The 14949-nt window shown below is 32.4% G+C and overlaps 1 protein-coding gene and 1 pseudogene across 1 annotated transcript; one reads left to right on the forward strand and one right to left on the reverse strand.

The window, feature by feature from the left end:
- The first annotated feature begins 1033 nt into the window (after nucleotides 1-1033).
- LOC111894827 (protein GLUTAMINE DUMPER 2) lies at nucleotides 1034-1768 on the forward strand. Its single transcript, XM_023890923.3, has one exon. The coding sequence runs from the start codon at nucleotides 1160-1162 to the stop codon at nucleotides 1652-1654; it is 495 nt and encodes a 164-aa protein (XP_023746691.1). The 5' UTR covers nucleotides 1034-1159; the 3' UTR covers nucleotides 1655-1768.
- Nucleotides 1769-3392: 1624 nt separating this feature from the next.
- Nucleotides 3393-14513, reverse strand: LOC128127807 (methionine--tRNA ligase, cytoplasmic-like; annotated as a pseudogene).
- Between the last annotated feature and the right edge of the window lie 436 nt (nucleotides 14514-14949).

Genomic DNA, 14949 nt, shown 5'->3' on the forward strand with positions numbered 1-14949 from the left:
ATACCCAAACATATATAAGATTACTGATTATGAAGCCCTTACTTCACATGTAAGTTACAATTACACAAAATGACATGGTAACCCTAAAATCACCAACATTTCGTATATATGTGGTTTAAGTCATTCTATTATAGTGCAATGGGTTGATTTCATGATTATCAAGATCAGGATTCTATGTTGGATTGTTTTCGGGTTTGCAAAATCAGTATTTTAAGATCGAATTGGGATCGTAAGATCGTACAAAAAATAATGTAATTATCAGTTTAACAAATGAAAAACATCTCCCTCCATCAGTTGATTGTCCATAAGTTCTAAATTGTTTAAAACATTTGTGATAACTAATATATATCATTTCCAATCTAATCTAACATAACAAGCAACACATTCACACGTTTTAAAACGTTTAAAAATTTGTTAAGGACGTTATAATTAAAAAAATATAGTAGTTTTTAGCCAAAATAGTCTAAAAAGAAATCGTAGTTAACTTGAATATGAATTTGTGGATATAAAGATCATCAAAAATCTAAATACATATAAAGAAGTTATGTTTATTTGATGTTTGAAGGTAAGTACATTGCTCAAATGTGAAAACAGAGGAAATGTAGGATCAAAACGATTCTAGGACTCGGTTTTACGATCCCACTACGATTCTATCAAAAAACGTGTTTAATGAGATCAAGATCGTATTCACGCGTATGATCGTAAAATATTGCAATTTTACGATTAAAAATGTGTTTTTGACAGCCTTGGTTGATTTAATTGCCAAGAAAATTAAAAAAACAAAATTATCAAATGAATAGAATAACGAGTTAATTATTTGGGATGGTATTGTTATATAATTTTTTATGTAAAATGGTAATATATTTTGAGTTTCATCCATTTAATTTAAACAATATACTTTCAACATTTTGCATTAAATATTATACTTCGACTCTTGATTCGTTTTGTATGTATTGTAAGTAGTAAAGAAAGTAAGAAACCAAAAATCCGACTCGTTTGTGTTCTATCATTTCTTCTATAAATATAACGCGAAAATGAGAACAAAATCCACTCGTCTCTCAAAAAGAACTACTTTAAATCAATCATCCATCACTAGGATTTGTTATTCTCTCTCTCTCTCACTCTCAACTTACCAACTACAACCAAAAGAAGAAGAAGAATGATGTCGATGGAATCAACTTCTTCTCTTGCTCCGTCGTCAGTCATGTCTGATCAACGATCACCCTGGCATTCACCGGTTCCATACCTCTTCGGAGGCCTTGCTGCCATGCTGGGTCTCATTGCTTTTGCTCTCCTGATTTTGGCATGCTCATACTGGAAGCTCTCCGGCTACCTCCAAAACAACCCCGACGCCGAGAGGGACATTGAATCTGGAGATGGCGACAGCAAACCTGATAATGGCAACGACAAGCCAGCGCTCGTTTTTGAAGAGAAGTATCTTGTAATTATGGCTGGACAAGCCACTCCGACGTTTTTAGCCACACCCATTTCCAGCACATCCTCGTCGTTTGGTAGTTGCAGTTGCCTGAGCAATTCAACTGGGTTGACGGAGAAATTATCAACGTCGGAGGTGGTGATTGATAAAGAAGAGACCAGTTACCGGTTAGAAGTGAGGATCATGGAGAACGAAGAGGCTGCTGATCAACTCCGTTGACTCTTGTTTACGATTTGGTTTGGTGGGTTACATGGTAATTAGATGGATACTTCCCGAAATGTACATAAAATCTTTGAATTATGAATTCAAGGTTCCGTTCTTTTATTCGTTAAATGTTGTGGGAATAAAATTAAATTTTGAATCACAATTAATGATTAGGATAAATTACATAAATCGTTGTTGTCTTGGTTTGATAATTTGATCAGATCTATATTTTGATTCGTATAAATATATTTTTTTTTTGAATAGACAACTAGTTAAGGATTTGTGAGTTTAATGGGAGAGTTGAATGAGGTGGCAAGTCTAGTTGTCATTCAATTGATGAAACTCTACCATAGTGAGATGTCACCTTGGCATTCAATGGACTTGGAGTTCAATGGTCATTGAACTCTTCAATGAAGAAATGAAAGTTTTCTAATATTAAATACATATTATAAATTAGCTTTTGTAACTTTCTATTGAACTTTGTAGAGTTGAATGCATTGTAGGAAAAAATTGATTGAGTTGTATGGAATTCAGAAAAATGATGTGGCAATCCATTGAACTCTATGGAGTTCAATGCATTGTAAATGCCCTCATATCCTAAAAGGTGTATCTCATATGTCATGTCAAAACGGTGTTATAAAACCAAACAAAGAAAAAATGACAACTTGTTATAACATCTTTAACGTTCAATGTCATCATTTCTTTTTTTATTTTTATTTTTCGTTTATTTTTCGTTTTTTCAATTTATTTATTTTTGATTTTTTTTTTCAATATATTTTTTTAATCAAATTGAGTTAATAAAAAAAACGAAACATGCAATTTAATTAATTCCTAGATTAATCATAACATTAAAAACTTAAAATAAAACATTACACACTAAAAAAAACACAAAGTTGAACGAAAAAAAAAAAACAATTGTTCTAAAAACTAAAAACCGATCAATTAGCCATCCAAATATTGTTTTTCAATTTTCTCCTTAATTTTCCAGAGCACTAGCGCTTTTTGTGGTCTCATATCTGTTTCACTAGTCTGGAAAATTATTAAATATGTAACGCTTGATAATTTTCAAGGTATTTATAATAATTCGGGTTAATTAATTGTTATGATTTGGACCTTCATCCATTGGATCCTTTCTTATTGGGCTTAGGGTTGCAGTACGCGGGGCTTACCACCCTATGTACGTTGGGCGTACTACTGAGGAATGAACGCAGGTTCCATGTACGTACGCGCTGCGTATAAAGGAGTACGCGCAGCGTACGTGTCCAGTCCCCAGCACTACTAGAAAAACAGCATTTTACGACGTTCAATGTGTGTCGTAAAACGCTTAGACGACGCACAAATACGCGTCAAGGAAAAGCTCTGTCATAACGAGAGACGACACGCTTTTGCGCGTCTTCTATAGACGACGCGCATTTATGACACACAATGCGTATCATTAAAACCCCTGTCAAGAAATGTTATGTCATAAATGAAGATGACACATATTTTTGCATATCGTAAATTTAAATGTTTAAAATATATATATATATATATATATATATATATATATATATATATATATATATATATATATATTAATTTTTAAATTAAATTTGCATTTAATGTCTCATAATAGAAATAAAATATCATATACAAAAAATACAATCCATTGCATTAAATTTAATGTCATACAATTCTATTTCTTACAAAAAAAATTGTTTTCCATTGCAAAAAATACAATCCATTGCATAATTTGAAATGAAGTCTTCCACTATCACATACCCACAAAAAGAAAATTGTGTTCCACTACTTGAAGCCAATCAACATTAATTCGATTAGCTTGACTTCCAGCAAACCTTTCCCTCAACAAATCCACCTCTTCATCTCTCTTCACAACAATCACACATATGCAAAAACAATAAATAAGCCTCCTCATATATATTTTCAATAATTATATATTTATATACCAGTTCTCTAAATAATGGCACACGGGTCCCAATTCTGTGGCCAGAAGGTATCATCTCCCATGGTCTTTTGGCCTTTTCTACATCACAGAGGGAAACTTGGTGGGGCAAAGAAAGCTGCTTCAGTACTTGTAGCAGACAAATTGGAAGGGAAAGAATGTAATTTTTCCATTCAGGAAATGTCTCAACAACAATTTATTTGGTACTACGATGGAATGGAATCACAACAATGGAATGGAATGGAATTAGTCATTCAAACATGTAGTTTGTTAGGTACAGTTGAAAAAGTAAATGGAAGGAAGAAATATAATTTTTATGAATACGATATGAACTTTAATCATATAAGATTATCGCTTAATAAATAAGTGTCTTTTGTGTTTTTTTGTAGACTTACTTGTAGATACGTGTTGCCCTCACCAGATATACTCATTGCAATTTTCAATCCTTACTTTAGCTTGACCTGTGTTAATCAATCATAAGACACATATTCCAATTATTAGGACTTATTTCAGAATGTTCTAGAATCAAGAATAATTACCTTCTCCATAGCCTCCACATATTGTTCCACATAAGCACCAAATTTTATCTCCTAGTGTCTTTGATAACAAATGTGTCTCAGCACCTGGAGCATCCGGAATGATGAAATTGTATCCTGAACCTCTACCACCTCTTGAATATGTCAACAGAAACAAAACTTTTTAGATTCAATCAAAAAATCACCAACAAAATCAATCTTCAACATCATATCAAAATATTCACTTCATACCACTTTCAAGTAAAAAAGATAAGATAGTAGTGCAAGAAAAGAACCTAACGTTTAGGGTTTAGGGTTTAGGGCATGAAAGTAGAAAATAATATAAATTGCACCCTTAAAATCTTAATCCCTTTAATTAAGGTTAAACTGGTTCCAATTACTAACCTGGATCTTTAGCAATAACGCTCAAGACACGGTTAATGAAATTGCCAAAATTATTCAGCAACTCAGTGTTGAGTTTTGCTTGAAGATCTGTCCATGTGAATAATGTGTCTGATACCTACACAAGTAAACCTAATAATCAATGAAAGAGAATGAAACAAGAAAAAAAGTGAGATCACATTTTTAATTGATATACTAAATAAAAGTTATAGCTCTGGTATATTAGTTAGCAAATAGTATCTCTACACTTCTACTGGAATATTTTTATCACGTGCATCATTACCAAAGACTCCTACACCCTTTCTCTTTGAAAACTTACCTTTAAAAAGAAAAAAAAATTGTTTTCAAACTTAATGAGGAAACAATATCTATGATATACACGATCATAAGATTTAAAAGGTTTTATTTGCATAAGAACCTAATGTAATAATACCAAAATGGTCAAGTACTTGAAGAAAAAGAACTTATAGTATGAAAGGGTACATTATCTTTTCCTATAAGCTGATACAAATCCATATTTTCAGGATTCTTCCACCACTTCTCCCACTCAAGTGTGTAACATGAAGTGATTGAGACAGAGAGAGAGAGAGAGAGAGAGAGAGAGAGAGAGAGAGAGAACTTATTTCATTCACTTTGTCATTGAATCTCTCATGAGGAACAAGAACCACCCACTTCAAATCTCTAGTAATACATCGTTGCTTTAATCCTGTTTTAAGCCATGCATTTGTTGCTTGAATAGCATTCTGACTCTATGATTCAGCCACTGACATTTTTTTGATGTAATCTTCAAGTCTACCCTCCAACAATGGAAGCTCAAGAAACAAGTGATTTGTGTCACGAATATGAGGGTTGGATGCACAGGACTAATTGCAAACTAAAGTTTGGAGACATGAAAAGGAATAGAAAGCAAAATATATACAAAAGGATTTTGTTTTGATTTATTCACTACATGAAACTTAGCACTTGTTTTCTTCTGCATATAAGGGAGCAATTTACCTTGCATCTTGGATTAATGAGTTATGTTGGATTCAACAGTTGACTGCAATTTTCGCATTGATCTCCTCGGGTAGAGTCATAATTGCATTTTTTGTTCAGGCATGTACCTTCAACAAGTCGGTCAGCTAAAAATTTCTAACAAGTATCATAGTAAAGTTGCAGTGCAAAATATATACATAACTTACTATACATCTCTACATTACAGTATCAGTTTGGAATAAGTTGAATACAAATAAAGATGTATGTGTATACCTACTGCATTGTGTTCTCAGAAAGGCATTTGTTCTCCATTAACTTTTTAAAGATTGCTTGACAAACTTCGGTTTGTTGTGGGGTTGAAGTTCATCCAAATTCTTCAATAAATACATTCTGTAACATTTAAAAAAAGGTAAAAAGAAAGTCTTTTTTCATTAAGAAAAAACAACATATCTCAAAAGAAAGTCTAACCTCCCACTTTCTTGGACTTGAAGAGTGAAGAGGGCTAGAAAGGATATAATGGTAATTTACTGATTGCCCTTCTTTGTTAGCATTAGTAAAAAGATAAAGATAGCCTTGATGATGCTCGATAATGCAATGTGCATAAGCTTCACATTCCCACACGAATGTTAAACTAGAGAGAGGATCAACTGCATTGATCAGAAAAACCTAAAGAATTTGAAGTTTGAATGATTCTTGAAAGAAAAATAAATGAAGTAAAATAATTGAAACCCATAAAGAGTATAATAATACCTTTGAATATGTGGTTGAAAACACATAAACAGTCACAAACTTAAAATCCTTTGTATGTCTGATGTTAACATGCACATTTTCTTCAAGTTCTTATAAGAGTTTCACATCTTCATCCTTTGATCCAAGCATGCTACAATATATCCTAAAATCATACAAGAAATATACAAAGTTTAAATTAAATATGAGATATAGAAATTAGAAAAATTTATATATAATTATATAGGATACTTTTAGGGCTTCTTTTTATGATCAGTGACAACATATAGTAATGCTTGACCCCATTTAGCCCATGCCACATTACAGACCCAATCAGCTTGTGGCTTACTACAGAGAGAACCTAAATTCAAATCTCTAACACATAATTTGAAGAAATCATTGTCTTTGTCATACATGGTGTATGCCATGAATCGATGATCAAGTGAGACTTCTAATACCTCTTCATATGCATAACCTAAATCAAGGCATTGAGAGGGCTGTTTATTGAGAGAAGGGTATAACTCGTGTTGTTTTGGGTTAGCATTGAGAGGGATGTTTATTGGGTCCTTGCAAGTCGGTGGATTGATGGTTGAGTATATTTAGGCCCCTGTGGTGTTGGTCGTGAATCTCTAGGCCCGTGATGGAATGACGGCAATATCTGCATAGTATCGTGAGCTTATCGTTTTAGTGGTTAGAAGGTGTCGCAATATATCGTGAACTAGTGGTTGTATAATTCATATGGGTGGGACCCGTTAGTCATTTGATTAAGAATCTTAGTTCTCGGATCGTTAGCCTTGGGCATGGTGGATGTGTTGTCAGACTGCTTGGGTGGCCCGTAACATTCACTAAGTAAATGGGTAATTGTGGGAGTGTTGTGAATCTATGATTTGGCTCGTAGCCTTCACCACATTTACTTTGACCATTGCAAGAAGGGTGGTGAGACTGTGGAAAAGCCACAACATTCATAGGGTTGAGGAAAGTTGTTGACCAATTTAGGGTCGGGTGCAATATAAGACTACAGCCAGGTCAGTAGCATTCACATAGAACGTAGTAGACTAGCTTTGTTCGTATGTAGTTCGGTTACATCGTCCCTTGAGGACTTTTGGAGCCATGTTGGCGAACAAGATAAGGTAAATTTTGTCAGTTAGACTCTCGGGTGGAGTCTCGATGCACAACCATGCATGAGGTTGTCAATCTCAACAGACGGTTAGGGATTCTACATCCTAGTTTAGTAGAAGGTAAACATGGAATCAAGTGATCTCGGGTAGATCAAATATGCAATTTCGTGGTTGTCAGAATGTGTGTTATGTTTTGGTCTGGCACATAGGGGTGGAACTTGCGTTGGAAGTCACCTTATTCTCAAATGATATGTTTTAGCTGCGATGAAAAGATAGGGATTATGTCTTTCAAGTGGTCAACAAAATAATTCTGGTTCGGAAGAGTTTTGTTCGGTTCGGATTGTGAATTGGAGTTTCTATGGATGTAAGATGTGATAATTTTGTCTATTGAGAAGACAGACATTGTAGGGTTCCAAGTTTTTGGGGCAGAGCAGTTGGTTTTTTTTTGATTGATGAAGATAAAGTGATAAGGTTCATTTCTTCGCCAAGAGGTGTGATTTCTGCTAAGAATAGGCTCTGATAGCGGCATTGAAGAGGTTTGACTATTATGACAATGGATGTAGTAAGGAATGATGTCGAGGAAGAAATCTAGTTTAAGTGTGGGGGAGTTGTAACATCCTGTTTCAAGAAGTTGTTATTTCAGGATTGTGGATAATAAATGGATTAAATGGAGGCCTTGCGCTTCAACTGAATGAAGTTTAGACTGTATTGGAGGATTATGATGTTGGGAAAATTATTTAAACCTTGGATTGTTCGATGCAATTTGAGGGGTAAACTTAGAAAGGTTATGTTTCAGGCTTCTTGCATAAATTAAGGATTTTAGTTCGAGATGCTTTAATCATTAGTATCAAGATATGATTGTACAGCTCGTCGTTACCTTTCCGTCAATATAAAGATCATCGAAAACAGAGTTGAAACGAAGGAGTTATTTTTATTTGAAGTTAAGCTGGAAAACAAAGTGTGGTATGTTGGGTGTACACTAGCTACTACATTGGGCGTACTAGGCTAAAGGAAGTCGTGTTTTTAGGGTGTTACGTTGGGCTTAACTATAGGTACGTTGGGCGTACCGCCGCAGTGCAAAATTCCTATTTTCGTGGTTTTGAGCCCTATTTAAGGAGTTTAACCCCTTTGGGTCCTTCCTAACATCAACCACCACCCTCTTGTGCCTCCAACTCAAAATACTAGCCCCCTATATCAAATCTTGAGCCTTTCTATGTGTTTTGAGTGCATTTTGGATGAAAGAGAAGTTCTAGCTTGATGATTTTTAAAGCTCAAGCTTATGGATCTAGAGCCTACATTGTTTATCTCAAATCCATAAGGTATAAAACTTGAATTTTGATGTTGCATTTGTTTGATCAAGCTATATTTGGGTTTTATGAGCTCTTTGGTCACTTTAGTGCATAAATTTTAGATATTGAAAGTTTGTGACCTTGTGATGGATAAAGTTGGAAACTTTATCCATCTAAATATCATTTTGATTCAGATCTGAAGGTTGGAGACTCAGGCTTAATAGATTAAGTTGAGAAAGATGCATTTTTAGTCCCTTTGAGACTGAAAGACTAGAACTTGGTTGTTTGGACCATCTTAATGGATAAATTTGGAAACTTTATCCATTATGGAGCTATTAGGGTCATAAAACTGTGATCTTGATCCTTTCCCTTTTTTCATGCATGAGATATGAGGTTTTGGTTTGTGTAATATGTTAGGGTTTAGTTGTTTGACCCTTTCTAGCCTTGGAAAGTCATAAAGTTAGAAACTTTATGACTTAGAACATCATTTGGAACTAGATCTAGGTTTTAGACAAAGTGTCGTAATAGATTAAGCACTTAATAGAAAGGAGAAGGTGGCAACCGAGTACGCTAGGCGTACTTGAAGGTATGTTGCGCGTACCTGGTTGAGACGTTGTTTTCTGACCGAGAGAAGTGCACTATGTTGGGCGTATTAGCTGAGTACGCCGAGCGTACTCAACCTGAGTTGACTCGTTGACTTTTTGACTTTTGACCTTTGACCATGATTTTGACCAAGTTTGACCTAAAGGCATTTTGGGCAATTTGAATTATAGTTTGAGATTTGGGTCCCTGTTAATTGCATAGGTGACTGGTAGAGATAGCTTTTGGACCAATGATCGGTGCAACTATTCTTTTGGACTGTAAGGTGAGTCTCCTCACTGTACTTGGGGGTCAAAGACATCAATGTCGGCCCACTGGATTATATTGTAGGATAGTAGTGGTCTTTGTGACACTTACCGGTATGCTTATATTTGCTTCTTGACTTTGTGACTATTACTAGTATGATTGTAAGTTATATGCATAGAACCAATCTAGGCTCGGTGTCATTATGGACCCGGGGTTTATACGGACTCGGGGGTTGATACAGACCTAACATAGCTACATGATGTTACATAGAGTCATTATAGAGCTGTGGTTGATACGGACCCGACACAACCACGTGATATTATATATATATATATATATATATATATATATATATATATATATATATATATATGTGTGTGTGTGTGTGTGTGTGTGTGTATGTGTGTGTGTGTGTGTGTGGTACTTTAGGGAACTCACTAAACTTTGTGCTTACAATTTATGTTTATGGTTTCAGATACTTCCATTTCCAAAAGGAAGGGTCCGACTTAATCACACTGCATCCTCCGGAGTTTTATTTTGCACTAAATGTTTACAAATTACTCTGACGTTTGAGAATACTTTGACTCTAATCGTATTTTGGAACAATGAATGAATGACTTTAATTTATTTAAAATGAAATTTTTACTCAATATTTTTGGGACGTTACAAAAACGAATAATTATTAATTACTTTCTAACTATTTTAATCAATGGTTTTAATACTAAACATTTCATTTAATTAACCTTTGCATCCTTTAGTAAAGCCTTGGAAATAAAACTATAGTTGATTTGAATATTCATTGAAAAAGTTGAAGATTTTCATTACATAAGATTACTCAGTCGAATGAATTTTTCATATAATTCCATTTGATCGAATATCTTCCTTTAATTAATAGAATTGCTTCGAGGTTTAAACACTTTCATGCTTTTTAAACGTATCCAAATCAATCATAACTTCCTTCTTTATACTCTTAATGATTTTGTATGATTACTAACATTCAAAAAATATGCTTTAAACCGTATAGCATTCTAATTTCATCATAAATCCAATGATTAACAAGCTAAGAATAGAGATCTTGGAGATTTAGATCCAAAATTTTCAAAAAGTGTTCATAAACTTCATTTTAAATGATTAATCGTCCATAGATGCAAGTATGTTCCAATGTTATGATTCCAAAGGATAATCCCAAATTATATTAGTGAAATAAATGGATAATCTAACTAATCAAACCTACTCAGATATAATCTTCCGTTTCAACTATTTATGACTCGAGTATCTAACATTGTCATATAATATTATTTAATCAAGACTTACGTTTGACATCCCTTCTAGTATTGAATATTTGTCAATCCATCTATATGATATATCCTTTCCTAGTAATTTACATCTATAGGATATATCCTTACCTAGTCATTTACAAGATGATACATAACAAAAGAAGATTTGAGTGTTATTGAATGGAAAAAAATTCTATTTTTTTAATGAATGTAAGGAATTGGGTGTATGAAGGGATGAAATTTTTTCACCATATTTTGAGTGAGTTTGTATATACATACACAATGACAATGTCACATCGATAATGGTGATCTAATAAGCCTCTCTTTTTTCTTTGGCGGGGTCAAAAGTGGTGGTTTTGGGAATCATAAAAAGTTAATGGATGATGATGAACGTCTCAAACCAAACAATTTCATAATAAAAATAATCTTTTATTCAATCAATTATCTTTCTAGAGAAACAACCAGAACCAATCTTGGATTAAACATAAGCGTTGCGGTATTTGCTTAAATCACCGAGGCCCGAACTATTATCTAATAACCGAGGGAAAGATCATTAACACAAGAAATCAAATATTTTTCTACCATTTCTTCATACTTTTCTTCATACTTATTAAATGATTACATGTGTCAAAATAAAAAAAGAATATTAACATAGATAATTATTGGATTCTACATGTGATTATTTTATATGAATAGGATAATTGAAAGATATTTAAGTTTTCCTAATATCTTCTATATTGTTTTTATTTTTTCTTTTGAAAATTTATAATAAATAATTAAAATTTTAATTAGCGAGTTATGATGCAAGCAAATGAAGCATCCCTTTAGCTTTGTTGGAAACCAATGATCATATGCTTTAAACAAGAGTGGTATACACAACAACATTGGTGGGGTACAATGATAGTGACTGCTGATAAACCACCATTATCGACATTTTTATTTTATGTAATTGCCCAATTTCACCGTAATATATATATATATATATATATATATATATATATATATATATATATATATATATATATATATATATATAGAGAGAGAGAGAGAGAGAGAGAGAGAGAGAGAGAGGGGGGGTTAGGTTATATTGTTTTAAATATCTATTGTATGTGCATGTAGGATTTATTCGGGACCAATGATAGTAAAGATATTATATATATATATATATATATATATATATATATATATATATATATATATATATATATATATATATATATATATATATATATATATATATATATATATATATATGCGGCAACTTGGAAGTGCTGTGGTAGTGTGTGTAATCACTACGAGCAAACATAATGCTAATATCCTATCTTATTAAATAAATGATTATCCCCTTATTTTTTAAGAAATCCGAATCTTTCTAACACTGAAACGCTTAAAAACACATTCAAAAGTTAAGTGTGCACCCATTTTCTTATGGCAATTGCTTTATCAAAGTTCCCAGATACCCACTGTTTGATAAAGCTGGGTTGTTATTTGCGTAGTCTTATCCACTGTATGTTAACTAATAATGTTTCATAATTACCTTAATAAAATAAACGAAACAATCAAGTATCATTTTAAATGCACATGATAATCCTTAATCCTTTATCGATTACACAGATTGGTAAGCTTAATGCGATTAAATTAAATAATAATTATGAGTAAACGGATATTTTGTGATGGAAACCTTTTATAATTAATTAATAGGACACCGATCCGGAGTTTGTGGGGATGAAGTATTTTAGGAAACAAAGATGGAGTTACAAATTAAGTGCCAAAGATGGGGACTTGCAATATTTAATATGATTGACGTAAGACATAACATTTTCCAAATTATAATCATGAAGAAAACAAGAGGAGACACATATCTATATATATAATTGAAGCCAGTGGAATGTACAATTATTTTTGTTATATTAGTTAAAGGAAATGTTAATAGCAAGTGGACATTAGAAGTGGGATTGTGTCGCATATATATGTCACCCTGTTATGATTGCTCTTTCATTAAAGTTTGAATATGCATAGCAATAGCACATTTGCACTCATTCATGCATATCTATATCTATATGTGAATATGTCAGAAAAAAGAGAAAAAATAACGATTGTACTACGCGAGTACGGTAGAAACAATATATTGAACATCAAATTATTTGCACATGGGTATCAATGTAATTTTCAATAAAGTCATGTTTACCTTGTCGTAAGAATTCGTGATTTTTTAAAGATTTAGGGACACAAGATTTGGTGCAAGGATCATAGATTATACAAGATTTAAAGAAACGAGACAATCAAATCTAAGAAAGAACCAAGTTCTAAGGAGAACATTTAATTTATGATATTCTATTAGTGCTAAAAGGTTGCAAATCTTTTGATTTTGTGGCAAATCTATGGCCTCTTTAGGATTAAAAAATTAATTTAGTTATTAAGAGTCAACTACTCGCCATTAAAAAATATCAGTTACCTCTTCGTATATGCAAAGGACACTTCCATTGTCACTCACAAAATCAGATAAATAACTTTGATGCCAAAATATTTGATCTATGTTGGAAGAATTGACATTTTATTGTTATAAGCCTTTTGGTATCTTTATCAATAAATTAACTTAAACCTAGTGTATCAATATCAGATATGTTAAGCATATATTTATATATTTAACCCCTTTTTAGTTATAAGTTTTTTATTTCTTAGATTCGCCATACTTATTATCTATTTATAGTTACATTTTCTTATTATTTAATCATATTTTTTTAATGATAAAAATTTAGCCTTTTGGCTATTAGTTTTCATAGTATCTGTACGAAAACATAAACTCATAATTTCCCAACATCAACATTTCATTTATATATGAAACAGTTGGTTTTTCATCATACAGATTACACAGAAATCCTCACTACAATAACTCTCAGCTCTCTAATGAACAACAAGAACAAGATCAAAAGAATATGAACTGAAACCCTGGTACAAACCCTAAAACTATAGCGAACAAGCTTTGTGAGAGAGTGAATCTGTAATCTGAACTACACAAATGAAGGATAATCAGCTTTATATACACCGGGTCAAACCCGGATCCAAGTTAAACAACCCGCGTAGTAAACACCTGAAAAATCAATATATACCACAACATTTTTCCTTTATAAATGACAAGTTTGTATTATATATAACCTTTTAACACCCCCTCTCAAACTTGTCAATTTATACAAATTTATTTACTAGAAAACAAATTTACAAGACCAAGTCTCTTTGACAAGAACTCATGCTGAAAAAAACTTAATGATTTAGTTAAAATGTCTGCATTTTGATTAGAAGAATTAATCTTAACTAATTTTAAAACACTATTTTCAATTTTTTCTCTTACAAAATGCACATCAACCTCAAAATGTTTTGTTTTTTCATGAAAAACAGGATTTAAAGCTAACTTAATAGCAGATTCATTATCACAAAACAATTTAACAGGAGTTAAACTTTTGAAACCAAGATCACTTAAAACCTTTAAGACCCACAAAACTTCACATGTTACAGAACCCAAAGCACGGTATTCAGACTCTGTTGATGACCTGGACACTGTGCTTTGTTTCTTACTTTTCCAAGAAATAAGAGTGTTTCCTAAATAAACCAAATAACCAGAAACAGATCTCCTAGTTGTTAGACATTTGGCCCAATCAGCATCCACATAACCAACAACATCAAAACTATTAGATTTAGAAAACAAAACACCTTTACCAGGACAATTTTTCAAATACCTTAATAATCTGAAAGCAACACTTAAATGTGATTTTCTTGGCTTATGCATAAACTGACTTAATACTTAGACAGCATAACTAATATCAGGTCTAGTAACAGTGAGATAAATCAATTTTCCTATAAGTTTCTGAAATTCTGTTATATTAGTTATAAGATCAGTATTATCATCACAATCTCTGTTAAACACAAAATTAACTTCCAAAGGAGTTTTAACAGGTTTGCATGCCAGCATACCAAATTCATGTAATAACTCCAAACAGTATTTTCTTTGATTTAAACATACACCATTACTAGTAGACAAAACTTCAATTCCCAGAAAATATTTCAACAACCCTAGATCCTTAATTCTAAACTGTAACTTAAGAAATGATTTTACATTTTCAATTTCAACACAACTGTTACCTGTTAGAATTATATCATCAACATATACTAACAAAATAACAATGGTGTTATTTTTTGAGCGAACAAATAAAGAATAATCATTT

Source organism: Lactuca sativa, chromosome 8 (assembly GCF_002870075.4).
Source record: "Lactuca sativa cultivar Salinas chromosome 8, Lsat_Salinas_v11, whole genome shotgun sequence".
NCBI classification, from domain to species: Eukaryota; Viridiplantae; Streptophyta; class Magnoliopsida; order Asterales; family Asteraceae; genus Lactuca; species Lactuca sativa.

Excerpts from the sequence above, each read along its gene's own strand:
- LOC111894827 (XM_023890923.3), top strand. The coding sequence starts at position 1,160 with ATGATGTCGATGGAATCAACTTCTTCTCTTGCTCCGTCGTCAGTCATG.